The sequence below is a fragment of the Eublepharis macularius genome, chromosome 8, assembly GCF_028583425.1.
Source record: "Eublepharis macularius isolate TG4126 chromosome 8, MPM_Emac_v1.0, whole genome shotgun sequence".
NCBI classification, from domain to species: domain Eukaryota; kingdom Metazoa; phylum Chordata; class Lepidosauria; order Squamata; family Eublepharidae; genus Eublepharis; species Eublepharis macularius.
In genome coordinates this window covers 45900850-45921476 of record NC_072797.1, presented here as the reverse complement: position 1 = coordinate 45921476, position 20627 = coordinate 45900850, and the positions used below count along the sequence as shown (strand labels likewise).

Below are 20627 nucleotides of genomic sequence, written 5' to 3'. Positions count from 1 at the left end.
GGTGATTTAAATGTTAAAGCATTCCCGGCGCCATTTGCCAGTGGTGCTAGGAGCACTCTACCTCCCCCCTTGCATTTTCTGGTCCATTCCCACCTCTACTGTCCATGTAATTGAGAGTCATGCATACATCTATACAGATATTTATTTATTTGCCCATTCTCATTCCACAGTCTTCAAAGTTTGGAGCAGTTTACAGCATATACCAAATCATAACATATAATGAAATAACACTTGGGTTTAAAATAGACCCTAACAAGCAGACATAAACCAAGGCTTCAACTGGCAATTCTGCTGTGGTTGTCAAGCAAAAGCAACAAAAGGTTTTTCCCCCTTAAATATATAGGCACTGCTTTTGTTATTTTGGTGGTGTGCAGATTGCATATTTTGGTGTAGTGGTTAAGAGTGCAGGACTCTAATCTGGAGAGCCGGGTTTGATTCCCCACTCCTCCACTTGAAGCCAGCTGGGTGACCTTGGGCTAGTCACAGTTCTCTGGGGCTCTCTCAGCCCCACCCACCTCACAGGGTGTTTTGTTGTGGGGATAATGGTAACATACTTTGTAGACCACTCTGAGTGGGCATTAAGTTGTCCTGAAGGGCAGTATATAAATCTGTTGTTGTTATAATAAAAAGCCTGGAAAGGCTGTACACCCTCAGCTGCAGGACTGTTAAGAGTTAATCCATCACAGAATCAGAGAGCTTTGAGTGACTGGCTACTCCAAGGGATCTGATTGGGTAGCATGAGCTGGAAAAAGGAACTGGAAAAAGGAGGGTCTTTTTCAGCTCTAGCAGACTGAATCGAGTGTGAAGAGCTTGGAGATGGAATCCTAATGAAGAGCAGTTTTAATAATGATGGGAAAACTGGGGAAAAGTTGGCAAGGAGGTTTGGGAAGCAGGTGCAGACTCTCAAATGGGCCGAAGAAAGGGGATAGCTCTTCTAAGGAGAGGAGGCTTTCCCTACCCAGTCAAACAGGGAGGTAGCTCTGGGTAGTGAAGATCCCTGGTTAGGTGTGGCTGGAAACTGCCTGTGGAGACAGATCATTCATAAACCAAGTGAATATGATGGAAGGTTCTTTTAGGAAATGTACCAAATTCTCTTCAATAAAACCATTCTGGGGCACCCCCAGTCTCTTTACTTGATTGGATAATGTTAACTGCACTCTATCCAGCAAAAGCATATTGATCACTTCTGGAACCCTTGCTTTCCAAGCCACCATCAAGATTCAGTTTCAGTTTCTATGCATAACTTCCAATGGATACTCATAAGTTGGGGTAGATCTTGTGGATTAACTAACTTAAAAATGAAAACGAAGAAATCTTCCAGGATGAGTACAAAGGATCATCCATGCAAATGAAAGGGGAATTGTAGCCTAGAAAAAATAGTAGGGAACCATTTGGTCTGCAAAGTTCTCCTAGAGGGAAGATGCAAGTTGGTCAGAGAAATGAGCATTCCAGCAGCACCATGGCACTCTTCCTCCACCCCCATCAGGACACTTGGAGATGACAATCAGTCACTGTGAGGAAAAGTGCTGTTGGGAGGAGTGAAAGTGATGTGTTTGATCAACTGAATTTGATAAAACCCTCTTTCTGTATAAATGGCAACAAAACCCCAGCTATATGACAGTTCCCACCTATTAATCAACCAATGTCATTTTCTCTTTAGGTTTCTGCAATGCCTCCCACCCCATCTAGCATGCAACCGCCAAAACAAATACTATTTAAGAAAAAAAAAAACACGAATTCCCCACAGTCCCAGGATACAAAATTGGAATGGTGTGCATTCAGACACTCATACAAACAACAGTACTCATATGTGTTGTGTATTATTGAAGTGTGAAAAGCTATAGAATTCCATAGCAGTGGGCTGTGCATTTGTGAAAGTACCTTAGTTCTATAAAGTAAACTCTTCCTATAGGGAGCTTTATTGTAATGAGTTGAGAGAATTTGACACATTATCATTATGATGGGAAGAGAGAACATTGTTAACCTCACTCCCTAGTTATAATTGGGATATCATATATAATAGGAGATAAAGTGATAAATTCTCAATGACTGCAGTAAATTTTTTACAGATTTACAGTAACACATCATTTGGAAAAATTCTTGTTAGGGCATATTCATGCCAAGGTAAGATGGTTACCCTATGGTGGAGTGTACAGCAAGTCCTACTGTATCCTATGTTGACTCTGGCTACAAAAAGTCTGACTCTTATGTTTAGACTAGTACCAAAGGAAGCCAATTTCTTTACTCTGGCTAAAGTTAGCCTCTTTTTTCCACAGAGATGTAAGATACAGGAAATTTAAGTTTCTCTGTAAATACAGAGTGGTTACTCTTAAAACTTCTAATTTACTCAGCAGCCCCAGTATTCTTTGCAAGCATCACAGTAACAATCCCAAGGCTGATCAGCAAAAGCAGACTGCCAGTTTGAAAGTGCCGCCTCTCTAGACAAAGCATATTGACGTTGGTCCCTAAATACATAGAATATAGAAGTATCTATGCAAGATACTCTAAGTTCTTTTTTATTGGGAGATTATACATATCTAAGGGGATATCAAGAAATCAATCTTTATCCCTTAATTTTCTCTCACCAGCATGTAGGGATAAAGCAAGAGTGTCAATGTATTGAGCTAGTTAACTGAGCCTCAAGATGAAATAAAGCTGGAAATACATGACTAAGAAAAACAACTTTCTCTGTTGGCTGGGTCTTCCAAGTTGAAGAGCAATGTTCCTCAGTGTTTGAATCTTGGCAGGGATTTGGATGGGACACATGAATATTTAAGAGCCCGTTCTTGGCTGAGAAGACCAACGTTCATTACATAGTGAAGACGTTTAATACTGCTCTTAAATTGATCTTCACTGCACAAGGCCTCAGCTTATAAAAATAATAGAGACTGCCTGGTCATTAATATTAGCTTAGGTTGCCATGTGCTGAGGAACTGAACAGTGTAACAACTGAATGACCACATATATCAGGTTGTAATTTTCACTTTTATTTGAAGGTCAGGATTAAGGCAATTCACTCAAGTTCCTGCTATCACGATCATGCAGCAGAGACTGGCTGAGATCATTGAAAATATTGGCTCAGTGGTAAAAAAAAAGCAGATGCTGGGGATTATTAGGAAAGGGATTGAGAATAAAATGGCCAATATTGTAATGCCCATATATAGGGCCATGTTTTGGCTTCAATAGAAATACTGTGTAAAGTTCTGACTGCTGTGTCCCAAAAAGGATATTGCAGAGCTGGAAAAAAGTACAGAATAGGGCAACCATGAAGGGGCTTGAGAAACTTTATATAAAGAAAGGCTAAAAAGTCTGGGGCATTTTTTAAAAGATGGCTGTGGAGAAAGGTCCTCTACCCAAGAATTCACCCCTGAATTTCAAATGTGGCTGCTTTCTGTCCATATACAGGAGCTCAGAGTCAGACTAGTAGCTCGCAGAGTAAAAGGGATTTGGAGAAAGAAGCCATCAGGCTGCCAGCACAGAGCACTCGAGCTCTTAGTCATGCTAGGGCTGCCAGGTCCTCTCTGGCAACCAGGGGGGTGTGCCACAGGGGCTCACTTACGACATCATTACATCACCAGCAATGTGCTGACATCACTCCTCATGTCAGCATGTTGCCAGGGATGCTCTGGTATTCAGGCAAAAATCTATGGTTTAACCACAGAGATTTGCCCAAATACCAGTGTCCCTCATTGTCCACTGGCAACAAGCTAATGTCACTTCCTAGAATTTGGGGAGTGACACATCAGGAAGCTGCTCACACACACACACACTCACCATTTCCTGCCAATTCCCCTCCCTGCTGGCCAACTTGGCAGTGGTGGACAGCATCCACTGGCAGCAGGGTACCCCCCACTGCTGGCAAATGAATAGAAAGCCTAGGTTATGCTAATGAGGCTGGTCAAAGTAGGACAGTGGTTTATTACCTCACAGTAGTGCCTGGTTACACCCCAAAGGGACAGAGACTGCGAATAGCCAAAATAAACTCTTCCTATAGTGAGCAAAATAAACTCTTCCTATAGCGAGCTTTTTCCTCCTCTTCCATAATATTAGAACTCACAGCTACCCAATTAGGTTGGTGCACAATAGGTGCTCCCAGCTAGAGGTGGGCACGAACAGAAAAAAAAACAAAAAATAATGTTCGTTGTTCATTGCCATCCACGAACAGGGACTCACGAACATGGCCCTGTTCACGAACATGTTCATGGCTGGCTATTCATGGGGGCCAGCAGGCTCTCCTCCAGCCATCATCCAAGTTTGGTTAAGATCCCTACTGCACCACTCCCAGAAACCTGACCTGAGCAGGCACCAGGAAAGGTACCAATAATAATCGATAGCTTTGCCCCACAGCCTGGCAGCAGCCCTGGAACTTGAAGGGGTAGATCCCTACCGCACCACTCCCAGAAACCTTACCTGAGCAGGCAGCAGGAAAGGTACCAGTAATAATAGCTTGGCCCAGAGCCTGGCAGCAGCCCTGGAACTTGAAGGGGTAGATCCCTATCCCAACACACACAAAGAAAATTCAAGTTCCAATGCACTCTCTCTATCAAAATGCCAACAGCAACTGTATCTCTCCCTCCCCACTGTCTGCAAAGTCAGAGCTGGGAGCCCCCCTCCCCCCTGCTCTTTGCTCCCTTGTAACAAATTTGGAGCTCCACACTTGAAAGGAAGACCTGCCTATGAAGCTAAATTGAGCTTAGATTCAGGTTTCCAGGGCAACATCAGGAGTTCAGACAGAGTTCAGACAATCCCTGCATAAGTTGCCAAGGGAATTGATTGCAGGTGCCAGACTGTCTGGCTTGACGAACAACAATGAATAGCAATGAACGAGGCTTGCAATGACCACCTGTTTGTTTAGAGTGGGGCCTCACAAACAGCTTGTTCATGAACAGCAGATTGGGATGTTCGTGCCTTTTTTTTGTTCGTATTGCTGTTCGTGGCCATCTCTACTCCCAGCCACACACACTGCACAGTGCTGTTGAGGGAAGGATATGCAGGTGGTCGAGTGTGGGAAGTGGGAAGGGTCATGAACAGGAATGAAAAGGAAACACGCAATTATGAAGGGGAAGCCATATACAATAAACATACAATACAGTACAAATATATAATAAATATACCACAAAAATGACCAATTGTATTACAGAAAATAAGTATATTTTATTAATATTACGCACCCATCATTGCCTGTCCCTGTTTTCTTTGCTTTGCCCATTTCTTCCTTGAAAAACACTGTTCTAAATAAACACTAACTCAATTAATTTAAAACAGGGATAATTAAAATACTTAACTGACCAGTGACTGAAATACTGTTGTCTGAGAAGACAGTTAGGCAAAACTCTCAGACTAAACAGACAACTTGCTGACATTTTATATCCTAAAATATAGAACTTAACAGGTTGCCATTCTGGTATGACATATACCCTTTCTTTTTTTTCCCCCTTCCAATAAATAATCCATTTTTGCACACGCACCTCCACACTTGTCTTAATGTTTAAATATTTAATAGCCACAGACACACACTTTTATCTTTCTACTTTTCTTTTAGGCATTGTATTTCCTTACTCCCCACGCCTGGGTCGCTATAACCTGAACTTCTACGAGGCTCAAAAAGCCTGCCTGGACCAAGATGCAATTATAGCTTCATTTGACCAGTTGTACGAAGCCTGGAGGTCAGGACTGGACTGGTGCAATGCAGGCTGGCTCAGTGACGGGTCAGTGCAATATCCCATCACAAATCCCAGGGAGCCTTGTGGAGGAAAGAACACAGTGCCTGGAATCCGGAATTATGGCTTCTCTAACAAAGATCAAAGCAGATACGATGTCTTCTGTTTTACGTCTCATTTTAATGGTAAGGAACTTTGACTCCCTTTTTTAAAAGGGAAGCTTTGGTTTTTGAGAAACAGCAGTTTCAACTTATCACTGTTTATCATTCCTTAATTTTTTATTTATTTATTTATTTATTTCTGCCCTATCTTTTGCCTGTACACAGTTCAAGATGGCCAATTTGGAAAATGCAAATTCAACAATAAAAATGAAAACAAGTGAAAACAAAACATAACTAAAATAATGGGGGGGGTGGATAAAGCAGCACTAAAATCAAGTAGTCAGTGAAAATAGCAAGAAGAGGTGTTCTAAACTATATCGAACCAAGAGTTCCTGTAAAGAACACAGGCTTAGTTAGGCACTGAAAAGTGAAAGAGCACCAAGTGAACGTATCTGAGCCACAACCTGTGCACCATCACAGAAAAGACCCTGTCCCTGTGCCCACTGATAAAATCTCTGATGGTGGAAGCAACAAGAATAGGGCTTCTGATAGTGAGCAGCAAATAGATAGGAATGTGTACTGTGGCAATTGGAAGACCATACATTCCTGATATTCAGGTCCAAAAATACTGGTTTAGTATTCATATCTGGGATTTTTGAAGAACTATAATTGGCTCTGTTGTTCTATGGAGGAATCTTTCTGGGGAGCATTTTTCAAGCAACCTAAATCAAAATTGCAGTACAGTGAGGGCTGGCTGTGCTCTGACGATCTCCAAGTTTCAAGAAGATTGTGTCAAGGAGTTCAGTTTTATGGGCTCCTGAACAAGGTCCACCCCCCCCCCCCGCCCCAGCTATTCTCCATTGTATCCTGGAGGGAGGGCAGAACCCCTTGCTTTCTCCTGGACAAAGAAGCCCTTAGCCAAACACACAAGAGCAGCCACTGACCCAAAACCTCCCAGAAAGAACTCACAAAGCCCAACAGGACCAGAGAACCCCATCACACTTTGTATCACATTTGAGCCAGGATTACGAAATATACCTGAAAAATAATGATGAGATATTTTTTTATTTTCAAACTGGGTATACTAAATTGTACACATGAGTGCATTTATAGTGCTGAAAGTTATCCATCCAGTTATCCATTTCTAGTCCTTTTCACTAGAAAAAAGCAACAAAAAGTGTTTGAAAGCACAATAATTAAGGGGAACATAATTAACTATGAAAGGACCTATCAGTAATAGTAAAGCCACAAAAAAAGGTTTTTTAATTGTCATTTTCCATTCAATTGCTTGAGAGAAGTGTACTTGCATGATAAGAATGGGCACTGGTGAATGTAACTTGTGCTGCTGGTATTGCCTAAAGAAGTGGGTAATGGAAAGTGCAGCTATCAACTAACTAGAACAGCTTTATATATTAATTTTGCTGCCATTTGGAGCTTTTTGCCATATTCATGGTAGCATGCTTTTTAACACCATGGTTTGGATCTCATGCGTCCTTTCTGAACACATGAAGCTGCCTTCTACTGAGAGCCAAGCTACAAGTGACGAATTACACTTGCCTGGCAAGTGAACAGACTCGCGTGTTTTCCTCCCTGTTCACTGGCAAATGAACGGGGAGGAATACACATGAGTCTGTTCACTTGCCAGGCAAGTGTAATCTGCCACTTGTAGCTTGGCTCTGAGTCAGATCATTGGTCTGTCAAGATCGGAGTTGTCCTCTTGGACTGGTACCAGCTCTCCAGCTTCTTATGCAGAGATCTCTCACATCGCCTACTACTGGATCCTTTTAGGAGATGCTGATGGTTGAACCTGGAACCTTCTGCATGCTTAGTCCCTAAGCCGTGCCCCCTTCCTACTAGTTCTCCTAGTGATGGTGCTTTCCTCCAGTCCAAGGATTCTAAGTTCTAGTTGGAGCACAAGAGAAAGTTGGGGGGCAGGGGGGGGAATAGACCACTTTTCACTGGTTCTGTAACTAAACATATGCTGTTAAAATAAGGCATGTTATCACACCAAGCACATACCCCTGTTTGTATGGTTTGGGAGAATTAGACATAGAAAAACTGGTCTTAAAACATAAATATATGAAAGCGCTTTCAATCCATATTCATAGATGAGGAAGGAAGAAAAGTGCTGCTACAGGTAATTGATGTCAGGGATTTATCTGTTGCTAAGTCTCAGCTCTCTAGCATCTGTTTCCATTGCCAGGAACTAACCCTGAAAAAGGGGAAGACAGAAGGAATGTAAAGGGACCCTAAGCAGGTGCAGAATGCATTCCTGGTACCCTAACTGTATACACAGCAAAGCTCCCTGAGTGTTTTTAAAAAATAAAATGCAATGAAATATAATAAAGTTATTCAACACTTTAGCTCATGAAATCCAGAGCCCCTGACAAAGTCCAAGGCTCCTGGTCACTCTCGGGACTCATGGAGCCAGGCTGGTAATAGGGTTTTTTTAAAAAGTGTTGTTTGGGTTGGTCTGGCTGATGCATAGGGGACAGGCAGCTCTTGGAAGGTCTGGGGGGAAAAAACCCAACAAAAGTACAGAATAAAAGACAAAAGATGCTAGGTTTTAAAAACATCCTCAATTCAATTAACAGCTCATTGAAAGTTTTCCCCCCTGCCTGAAAACACCTAGACAGAAAGCCAAGTAAAACTTCCTGTATAAGAAGTTCTATAGCTGCGGCATCTTTTTGCCCTTTACAATCTTCCAGTGAAGACCTCTGCAGGCTACCCTCTTTGGCAGATGCAAGACAGGCATCCTCCAGGGGGGCAGGGCTTTTGTGATGGTCTCCCCAGTACTTTGTAACTCATTCTCCCATGATGGTCTTTGTCATGTTCATGTATCATATTGTAAGAACAGTAGAAAACTCTTCTTTTCTCTAATGACTGGAATTTTTCATGCCTCTTCTTGCTGTTGTGATTTATGATTTTAATGACTTTATAATTTTAATAGATCCAGAGGAGTTAGCCGTGTTAGTCTGTAGTAGCAAAATCAAAAAGAGTCCAGTAGCACCTTTAAGACTAACCAATTTTATTGTAGCATAAGCTTTCGAGAACCACAGTTCTCTTCGTCAGATGCATGGAGGGCAGAAAGAAACTGGTCAAATATAGAGGAGGAGAGGGGAGGGGAGGAGGAGAGGAGGGATGTAAACAACTTCTTTGATATGGAGATGCAAACAGCTCCTTTTGATGTACAGCCCCCCAACCTTAAACAACTTCTCACTTACAATCATGAATCAGCTAGCAGAGTCACCAGCACAGGTACCAGGCCCTGCAACAGACCCAGATGCCAGCTCTGCCCCTATATCTACCCAGGGAATACAATTACAGGACCCAATGGCATCAACTACACTGTCTCTGGCTCTTACAGCTGCTCATCCTCCAAACTGATATATGCCCTCATGTGCCAACAATGTCCTTCTACTCTGTACATTGGACAAACCAGCCAACCTCTACGCAAAAGAATAAATGGACACAAATCTGACATTAGAAATGGCAACGTCCAGAAACCAGTGGGAGAACACTTCATTCTACCAGGACATTCCATCAAAGACTTAAAGGTCGCTGTAGTTCAACAGAAACCTTTCAAAAACAAAATCCAACAGGAAGCTGCTGAATTGGAATTCATATGTAAATTTGACTCTGTCAAGCTGGGACTGAATAGGGACTATGAATGGTTATCTCATTATCACAGGTAACTGATTTCATTTACATAGGCGGGGTCAGGGAGAGTCCAGTGGCACCTGACATGGGCTTTCGAGGACCACAGTTCTCTTTATCAGATGCATCTGGCGGGGAGGGCTGTGGTTATCGAAGGCTTGTGCTGCAGTGGAATTGTATGGTCTTGGTGGTGCTGCTGGACTTTTTTTGATTTTGCTACTACAGACTAACACGGCAAACTCCTTTGAACCTTTACACAAGCAAACTGATCCCCACATCAAAAGGAGCTGTTTGCATCTCCATATCAAAGAAGTTGTTTACATCCCTCCTCTCCTCCTCCCCTCCCCTCTCCTCCTCTATATTTGACCAGTTTCTCTCTGCCCTCCATGCATCTGACGAAGAGAACTGTGGTTCTCGAAAGCTTATGCTACAATAAAATTGGTTAGTCTTAAAGGTGCTACTGGACTCTTTATAATTTTAATATGTTCTTAATATGCTGGATTTATATGTTATGAACTGCTTTGAATTTTTAAGTTACAAAGCAGTGTAGAAATTCTGTAAAATAAATAGATACTGTTATTTAGGCTTTTACACCTTACTTTTCTTACTAGTGAAGGCACTTTTTATCTTCACAACAAAACCCCTGTGGAATAGGATAGGCTGAGAGAGAGTGACTAGCTCATGGTCATGAGATTTGAACCTGGAGATTTGAACCTGGATCTGTCAGATTCACTACCCTACTTTGGCTTTCAAATGATATGAGAGCATATTGCAAGGGAGCATCCTAATGCAATCGTTCTGTGTTGGGGGCAGCAGGGAAAAACATATAGGATGAATAATTCTTTAAGATAGATTGATCTTTGGTTATGTAAAGAAATTGCCTTTTGTATGTCCTATAAAAATACTTGTACTGAAAATGGGGAAGCAGCAGTAGTTGAACCACAACCTGACCAATCAATAAATGCCTAGAAACCACTGCACTGAATAATAGCAAATAAGAAAATACATAAACTCCACAGGTTTCATCTTTCAGCAACAAGTTGGAGTCTCTTTTATAACACACATAGGGCCTCTTGCATGAGACTTAACTTTGATGCATGCTGCAGAACAGATGTTTGGCCTGTATCCCGCAAGCTAAGAGATGCTCACAATATCTGTTTATGCGCAGCATTTATTTGCTTTAAAGCATGCAAAGACTAAACACTTAGTTTGCTTTGGGCAAGGATGCTTCAAGCCTGAGTTTGCATCTCCAAAACAAACATCATTGAAAGCCAGAGTTAAAACACTGTGCAAATGTTTACCTGATCTATATCCAGCTTAATTGTTCCATAACAGACTGATTATATTGATACAAGTATACCATTTATGTAGTCTGTAAAAATGGGAGATTTTTTTTTAAAGACTAAGGTCAATCAGCATTGAAAATGTAATTCACCCTCTGAAAATGTATATAGGCTGTTATTTTGTTGCAGGAGTTAACCACATTTCCCTGTGGCAGTGACCGCTATAAGACAAGTCACATGTTACATTCTAGCAGAAACAATAGTTACTACTACTGGGAGAAGAGTTAAAGCAGAGGCTTTGCTGTGCAGATTGCTGAGACAGGGTGAGCGTGCATCTGCTGATTTGGCCATAAGCCCGAGTTTCTCCTGTGCCTCCTCCTCACACACAGTGCATGCACGCACGCACTCACATAATGTAATTGCAGAAGCTGTTGCATTTGCACTCAAGTTGTGTTGGGGGGGTTGGTTCTACCCAGAAAACACAATTTTTCTTTCAAGTTAAATTGCAAAAAAAAAAAAAAACTGGTGCAAGAGTATCTGGGGAAGCTCTGGTGTAATTTTGAAGGCTTCGCTTTTAAGTAAATCTGACCCCCCCCTTATGATTCACAATGGATTTGTGAACGACTTCCAAGATTTTCCAGATAATACTAATTTTAAAAGGCTTTTCATGAAAGTTCTGAAATCTTAAAAAGTTCTGGCCCATTCCAATGGGGCCCATTCTCTGCCTGCCCCTTACCGTTCCCAATATCCCCTATGGCCAATTTAGCTCTTGCAAGAAATGGAGGAAGAGTGTTCTGTGCTATACATCCTTATATTTTCCCCAGACATAACTTTAGGTAACAGGTGATCTGATCCTTGGGGCCCCATTAGGCCTGAAAGCCTTACCAACAGAAACTTTCCAGTTTACTAGTATCTGGTAACTGTAGTTTATCAGGGTTTCTAAGATTCTGCTAAGCTTATTTGCAAGCCTATTCATAATTTAAAGACATTTTTGGTGTAGAGTATGAAAAGCTCATTGTTTCTTATCCCATTCCTCGGACAGTGTAGTATAGTGGTTAGAGTGTCAGCCTAGGATCTGGAAGACCAAGGTTCCAATTCCTACTTTACCATGGAAGCTTGTCGGATGACCCTTGTCCAGTCACACAGTCTTATCCTAATCTCCCTCACAGGGTTGTTGTGAAGATAAAATGGAGGTGAGAAGAAATATGTAAGTGACTTTGAGTTCCCATTGGGAAGAAAGGCAGGATATAAATAAAGTAAATAAAATTCCAAAATTTAGCAACATTATTGTAATATGAGAAAACTTTGAGTAGCTTCTATAAAAAGCAGCAATTATTTTTAAAAGAGCTAGAATTTTACTTGATAGTTTTACAATTATATTCCTTTACTGAATCAAGAAATACGTTTTATTTGTACTTCATTCATTTCTCCATGCATCTGATATGAGTATGTATTTCTTTTTGCTTTCATAAGGTCGTTTTTACTACCTAATACACCCAACCAAACTCACCTATGATGAAGCCGTGCAAGCCTGCCTCAAAGATGGTGCACAGATTGCTAAAGTAGGTCAAATATTTGCAGCCTGGAAACTTCTAGGATATGACCGCTGTGATGCCGGCTGGCTGGCTGATGGCAGCGTCCGGTACCCCATCTCCAAGCCAAGGAAACGCTGTAGTCCTACTGAAGCAGCAGTACGCTTTGTGGGCTTTCCAGATAAAAAGCACAAGCTCTATGGTGTCTATTGTTTCCGGTCATACCAGTGAACATACCTAGAGCACAACAATTTCAAATCCATCAAGAACATGTGAAAGATTTTCTTTCAGTATGAACTCATGCAAGTTACAAAAACTGTGATAAATCTTTTTTACTTACTGTAAAAAGTCATTTTCATAAAACCAGTCCATTAATTTTTTTGATTTTTTTAAAGCTATCATTCAATAGATATTTTAAATTAATATAATTTAAAGGAACCTCTAGGTAAGGAAGTATTTAAAGTGTAATTGTTTAAGCGACATCATTCCATAAAACATATTTTGGTGAATGGGGCATGCAATAGCTTGAAGATTGCTATGACTACATTAAGGAATGTAAGGCTACTCAAAGAAAAAAAAACTTTCCAAGGACAAAGTTTACATATTTGTATTATGTTGAAAAAGACCAGAGGATAATGACTGTGATCTGAGGTCTAAACTACACTCTTTTTCTTAACTGGCATTCCATATGGTTTTGAATGGAGTTGTTTTTTAAGACAAACAAAATTTAAAGCCTCAGTGTTTATGAAATCTATTTAAATTATGTTTTAGCAAAACAGCCAGTTAAATAATTCCATAACATTCCAGCAAGCACAGTTAAATCTTCTGAAAACTTCATTCCTGGTTTTATTGTGTATGCAGTAGAAATGTGTGTATGAATAATTAAAGAGCAGACCCTACTTTCTTCTTAATATAACCTAAATATGGCTGAAATAGTTTGCATTACTTTCGACTAGCTGTATGGAGGCTTTTATTTAAAAAGAATTCAAAAGGCCATTTTGCTAAGCAGCATTTAGCATCTACTCAGGGCAGTTATGTATTAATGAACTGCTGGACAGAAAACAAATGTATTAAATTTAGCAGCTTGATTTCATGTTAGCTTTTAAAATATTATTGTCTTTATAAATGGATCATTAAAATATTTAATACTTCTTTCTTAGTTACACAGATAAGAGTTAAACATTTCAATGAATTTTGAAAGTTATCCATTCTGTGATTTAGAAGATCACTTGCAATCAGTTGCAGAAAATCACTTTCAAGTGATTTAGATCACTTGCAGGGGAAATATCTCTATCCCTCAACCAGTTCCCCATGTTCATTCCAATTTGTAAGTGTCTGAAAGTTCTTGTATGAGTATTTCCATTTGTTTTAATGGAGATGGCAGCAGCTCCATGCACGCTTTCCTTTTGCTATGGAGCTGTCTTACCACTGAATGAGGAAGCTCTTGAGGAGCAAGATTGTGGTATGTTGAGATGTTTATGCTCATAAATGAGCCCTGGATCAGGAAGAATGTGGCCAGTTGTACCAGCAGTCTTCACTTTCACTCCCATACTAAACATCATGGAGACTTTAAGACAGGGGTCCCCAACATAGTGCTTGGGGGTGCCATGATGCCTGCCAACACCTTTTCTGGTGCCCACCAAATGTTCTTAGAAAGTGGGCAGGGCCAGGTGGGGCTGTTGCTCAGCAAGGCTTCTGATTGGCCTTTGGAGATTTGATTGGTTGTGCAGATTTTTTAAAAAAGTTACTTCAGCAGCAGCACAACACAAGGACTGTGTGACTGAAGGTAAGCTACAGCACTTTTATGGCAGGCTCCACCTCCTGAGGCAGCCATTTTGTGGCTGTGCTGACTGCACTGTGTCAGAATTCCAAAGGTGCCCACATGTTCAAAAAGGTGGAGGACCCTTGATCTAGATCAGTTTCTCAAATTTCACAGTTTATAGGAGAGATTTGCCTTTACTCAGATGGAAAATAAAAGAAGCCATGGAGCCGTATCTCTGATGGAAAATATCTCTTTTTAATGGAGCTAAGTCTCAGAAGGAAAATAAAGGAGCAATGTATGCTATATAGTAGATAGACTTGCTTACAAGATTAACAGTCCTGAGCAGAGTTATACACTTCTATGTCCATTGAAGTTAGTGCACTTAAAAGATTGTAATTCTAGTTAGGATTTCACTGTCAGGCACAAATCCAATAAAAATTACTGAAGATTTAAGTCCCACTGAAAATTATGGAACAAGTTAGTCAGAAATAATTTCAGTGTCATTGCTTTCAATTGGACAGTCACAATGACTAATTGATCTGGACTGTGGCCATACACTTCTGATGCCAGCTCTGCTTTCAGGAACATGTTTTGCTTATTTCCAGATAGTTTTGTAATATTATGCTTATGAGGTAAGGAACATTGAATAGGAATGCTTGGGGCAAACATGGCCAATAGATTGTTTCCTTGATGGCTTGCACTAGAGGAAGATGGGGGTGATACATTATTGAAGTTATATTAGAAGTACTCTATCATCCCACTTGGCAAGCTATCACTGAAAGCAATAGAGCAATGAAAGGTGGCAATGTCAGAAACCCAGGGTAATTTTAGATGTTGCTTGAATTCAATATGATGAAGAAACAAGCTGGAGGGGAAATGAAGGCACACCGTTTTCCAGCCTCTGAGCACACAAGCCATGTGGATGGATCAGATTTTGGCAATTTTGTGTGGTAATAAATTTGTAAAGATTCAAAAAGGATGTATTAAAAATGAGTAGATACCCTTGGTGCTGGTTAACTATCGCTATATGAGTTGGTTCTGCAGTTTTCATTTCACATCTTTTGTTTCTTATACATAAAGCACCGACAGCAGGACTTCTTTTTGCACACTGATTTAATCTGTATATGTATAAATATTGAGTGTCATTTGTTTTTACTCTACAGTCTTCCCCTTCAAGCACCATACTTATCAAAAGAGTGTGTTTAGGATGTTGTTGTCATTTTTGAAAATATCTGTTGCAGACACCTTATAAAAACAGAACCGAATAATGATGGTCAGATCTCTTAGGCATTAGTAATGAAGACCATGTGGAACTCTTTCCTTGGCTTCATGCTTCTTGATTCAAATAGTTCAAGAAAAGCAATATTTAAACTGAACAAAATTTTGCATTTTTTAAATGCTTTCCATATATAAATGGAATAGAACAGGTTGGCTGGCATGCTTTCATGAATGTTTTTGTGGGGTTTTCGAGAGAGAGAAATAATACATTTGTTTCTTGAAATGTTAATTGTTCAGTATGAAAGACCTGTTGTTAACTAGGCTAATAAATGTCACAAAAATGAGTGTCACAAAAATGAACTGTAGCGTGGAAGTATTTTAATGGTAATTAAAACCTGATTTGCTGTTCCACATAAGAATTATAGCTTTGTATGAATTTATAAGGCATGCAGATGAAAGAATATCAGTATTGGTTAATATGTAAATTGCCACAAGACTATTTGGCTATGTTTAGTTGTCACAAATAAACCTTGGTTTGTGGTAGGGTTGTTAAGGGAAATTCTCTCGATTCCACTTTACCCAGTTTCTCCTTGAAATCCAGCAATCCTTTTCCTCATTTTAGAATTTGGAGTGAGTTTTTAATCAATTCCTTTTAGATCAAAGAGAAGAGAGACAGGAAGAGAGGTTTTCCAGTATTTCAGAATTGCGATCTGTAGATGCTCAGAGGCAGGCAGTGTCTTCCCAAGCCTTCCTATCTTCCTGCAACAACATAAAACAACTGCAAGGGCTAACATTACAAAAAAGTGCCTTGATTTCTCTTTGAAGAGAAATGAAATAGAAATCCTGCTCTTAAAAGAAAAAAAAGAGAATAAGAGGAATCAATGGCTATTTATAAGAAAGTGAATTTCAGAAAAATAATTTTCCCACTCCATAACGACCCTAGTTTGTGACATGTGGAAACTAGGGTCACACACTACCATCTTCTGCTCACATCTGGCTAATTTATTAATTCCTCATCTCTCTGCAATTTGTAGAGATTTCCAAATTGGGAAAATAAATTATAGTTGTGTTCTCTGGCCTATAGACCACAGTCCAGGACTCTAACAGTGAAATCCTAAGCAGAGTTACTCCAGTCGAAGCCAATTGGGTTGTTAAAGAGCCTCAATACAGGCCTCAATACAGCCTCAATTGGGCTTAGACTGGAGTAACTCTGCTTAGGATTTCCTTATAAGTCAGAATTAAATGGTTTAGAACCTTGGTTTGTATGCAAAAGAACAGCAATTTGTTGCTTTAGGCATTAGGAAGGGGTGGGATATGCAAGCCAGAAGACATCCTGATTTATTCTGATCATATTTAACATTTGTGATACCTGCATGCAGCCTTGTTGCTTTTGCCACCAAAGACTAACATGGCTATCCCTTTGGAAGTTATGAGCCAATGTTTCTAGATTATGTAATTATCACACTGTGTTTGTACTAATTCACTCCCATCAAATATCACCTAGATTTTGAAGGTTCTGGTCCTACTTACTTGGGCATTTTGCTTTTGATGGAGCTTTTCATTCCAGCCATTTATTACTGGGAGTTTTTTACTTTGCAAGGTAGCCATGCAGACAGGCAGTTGTGGACATTAAAACCGCTGATTTTTTTTAAGTTAATAAAAACTGTATTGCGGCTCTTTAACAACCTTGAAAATTCCCTGCTGAGAGGAATAAGGAAACACAGACTGACTGAACATCAATGCGTTCCTTTAATACTGTGATCATAGACACAAGGGTACCAAGATTTCTTTGGGTTACAGATCTCAATACATTAGCTGGAGGCTAAATTTATCAGAAGATAATAGGCAGGTATTGTTGGGCACGTCAACAAACTTAAGTGAAGCAGAGACTCCACATAAAAAACAATTTAACACAAAAGACTGTTCATGCAACAACAACAAATCATGCATAGTATATTGACTTCCATGTGTCCTAGAGCTATATTTAAAAAGTTTAGATATACACAAATTACATGGAAAATCATGTAGCCCTGGGGGGAATAGCTAGTTTTCTATAACAGCTTAGTTGAAGATCTCCTGAACTGGATTGGGATGAAACTGATACGCTTCTGGAATTAATTGTTCTTCTGTCCAGGTGATCTATTTTCCACTATATATACTTCTTAGCAGAGAATCTAAGGGTGAGAAAAGGGTTAAACTCAACTGCTACTTTCCATTCACTAAAACTGGTTTCTAAATACACGTACTTTTTCATGGATCATTAGCCAGAAAAAAAATTAAACCAATTGAAGGAAATGCATATGCACAATTTACAAATTTAATTATAGAACATTTCAAAGAAAACCCAATGACAGTGTTGAATATAGTGCACCACCAATGGACAGAAGACTACCAAAATAGCTCTGGGAAAATCTACCCACTCCTATCTACCCACTCTTTTTTCTTTTTTTGTTTTAGAAAACATGTGGAAATATTCTCTTAAAACTGTAAACATCTGTCAGTACAAAATGTAACAATGCAACTCGCAAGTTAAAGCAAGGAAGAACAATAATAAAGATTACCATTATAAAGATAGTTAGTTAACCCTTGTTTCCACCTCCAAATATCAAAAAAGGTTCCCAACAGTTGCGGGGGGAGAGAGGGGCTTTTGTCTTCCATGTCACAGATGCACTAATTCCATTAATTAAGACAGCTTAACATGAATAAACATACTTCGTTTATTCATGTTTTACTATTCAAGTTCTTAGTGTTTTGACATTTTTGCAATATTTTAGTTGTACTAAAAAGATTTGGAATAATGTTCCAATGACCAGTTGCAATATACTTACTTAAACGACCCTCTCCCAAAATATTAAGGTCTTTCAGAATTTTGTACAGGTAGAATTTTCATTATATAAACTATAAACCATAACATAATAGCTGTAAACTATAAACAATAAACAGAATAAGAAAAAACACAAAAGACACATTAACAATACATACATCTATATAATTAAAAAGAAAAAAAAACCTAAATTTAACTACAGGTTGAGTCCCGTTTTTCTCCACAACAAGTATATATCATTTCTAGAGTCACACTTATTCTAGGTTAGTCACAAGCCCCTCTTTTTTCTATTGTTCATGTTTCTTAACCCATAAATCCAGATGTCATCAAATCCTTGTTATCCATTTCATGCAAAAGGTCTATAAAGGCCTTTCAGAATGTTGTAACCTGTCATAATTTCAGAAATGGCTTTGTCCCAGAATTTTAAAATAAGTGGATATGGCCATCACATGTGCTTAAAATACGCAGCCGCTGTTTCCCATTTCCACTCACATATAGCTATCAACCCCATAAACTTTATCAAGTTTATTGGAAGTCAAATACTATTGATAAATCATGTTAATGCAAAATAATGGATAAATTATATTAATCCAAATAATAGTGGTAGAGCCAGATGTAGCCTTCCATTCATCTTCCCCTACTGAAGAATTAAAGACAGATGTTATCAATAAAATTGACCTCAATAAATACTTTGCTTTTCTTCTTTTTATACAGTAAAATTTCAAAATCTGTCAATATCTAAGTGATACTCAGATCTTTCCACTTATGAAGCATAAATGTAATGGTATGTTTAATCAGGTTACCCTCTTTATAAGTACAAGCTTCTGTTTCAGTGAACAAAAAGGAAACATCCTGATTCTGGTAGCCATATTTGGAACAAGGAAAAAGATTCAAGTAACCTTGAAATGTTGGCCAGTCACTGACAAAACCAGAAAAAATGCAGACTGTTTCTATCCATCACACAATGATGCAATAAAAAAGACAATCCTGCATATAGCTGCTGAAGCATAGCTTGGGCTATGAATCAGCACTCTAATGGTTCGAATCCCACTACTGCCATGAGCTCAGTAGGTGGCCTTGGGCAAGCCACTCCCCTCAGCCCCAGCTCCCCAGCTATATCGTGAGGATAATAACAGACTTTATTCACTGCTTTGTGACACTAATCTGTCCCGAAGGATGGTATATAGGCACGCTGTTATTATTGTACCTCAGTAACAGCATCCTCAGTAGTTCTGTGTGTCAAAATGTATAGATAATTTACAGCAGCTAAGACAGTCCAGAGGAAAGCCTCAGACTTACCAGGGGCCCAAGTTTGTGGCCCATGGGGGATAGTGGAGTGTGGTCCATGGCTACTGCCGCTATTGGTGCCCAGCAGCTCCTGGCAGCCTCCTTGGGGCAGGCATGGCAACCCGTGGTTCAAAATGCTCAGCCAGCCAAACAGCAGTGGGTTGGCTAAGCTTGAGGGCTTTTCAGCCAGGAGACCTGGAAAATGCAATCTTCATTCTGGTCCACTAGCTGGGGGACAAATTTGCAGAGCCAGCCAGGCTCCCAGCATTATGCTCCTGAACCAGCTTCCCATCCATCCCACCTTCATTTCTAGGGATTTTGGGGTGTTTGTAATGGCTCTTGGCTTTAAAAAATCTCAGCTTGATGGTAGCTTTCAGGATCTGTAACATCTTTGGGTCAATGTGATTTTATGCTATAGGCTATCCTCTCTCACACAACTGTAGAGGGAGGGGCTGTTTTGGCATTGGGCACAGATCCTTTTAGGGCAAAACAAGGCCATAAGTCCAGTTTCCCCAGACTCGGTGATCCCCTTAAGGGATCTTGGGAGTATGCATTGCAGGGACAAGCCGGGTTAGTGGCTGTCAGGGCATGTTCACTCCCAGGTAGCAGAGAGATCCACGCAGAGGTTTGCACCCATGTGGAATTCCACAGCCTGTCATTCTGCAGTTTTCCCCTTCAGCAGGCAGGTTGAAGCGGTGAGGGGGTCATTGATCAGCAAGTGGGTTGGCTGATGCTTGTATCTGTACCTTATGTGGCACCAAGGCTCCATAAGCTGTAAACCAATAAAGCTGTGGGCTATTTCATTCCAGCAAGTTGCCTTGTGTCTTCTGTCATGTTTCCCTCACCCCCTCTCCAATGCTGAGCTCGCAATCAGCTGCCAACAAAATCTGAAAATATTAGGGACTGAGATTCAAAGAAAAGAAGATATTCATTTCTCTATCTCTCTGATTATTGGTTGCTGAACTCTGATTTTGGTTATCTAGCTAAGTGTGACGTAAGATCCGTCATTGTTTCATTCAGCATCTCCTAGCAACTTCCAGATACTTAGATCAACTTGTTCTGTTATGGAATACACTCAGTACTACCCATTACAAAACTTCTTAAGCTGATAGCAGATCTTGACCACTCCATATAGATCAAGGATTTTGAGGGGGCAACAAGGTAAGTCAGCACCACCCATGATCCTAGCATTAGAAAAGTTTGCAAGTCAAGGATCCTGGGGGGAGAAAAGATTAAATCATTCTGAACAATTGTGCACTATAATGATGATCTTTATCTTAGATAGTTGGAAATGTTTCCCAGG

General features: G+C 40.0%; 1 protein-coding gene across 1 annotated transcript in view; it reads left to right on the top strand.

The window, feature by feature from the left end:
• Window positions 1-15573, top strand: part of HAPLN1 (hyaluronan and proteoglycan link protein 1) — a 36188-nt gene extending 20615 nt beyond the window's left edge. Inside the window, exons 3-4 of the mRNA XM_054986824.1 lie at window positions 5543-5845; window positions 12175-15573. Of these exons, the coding sequence (XP_054842799.1) occupies window positions 5543-5845; window positions 12175-12464 (593 nt within the window). The 3' untranslated portion in view covers window positions 12465-15573. The remainder of the gene's footprint in view (window positions 1-5542; window positions 5846-12174) is intronic.
• The last annotated feature ends 5054 nt before the right edge of the window (window positions 15574-20627 follow it).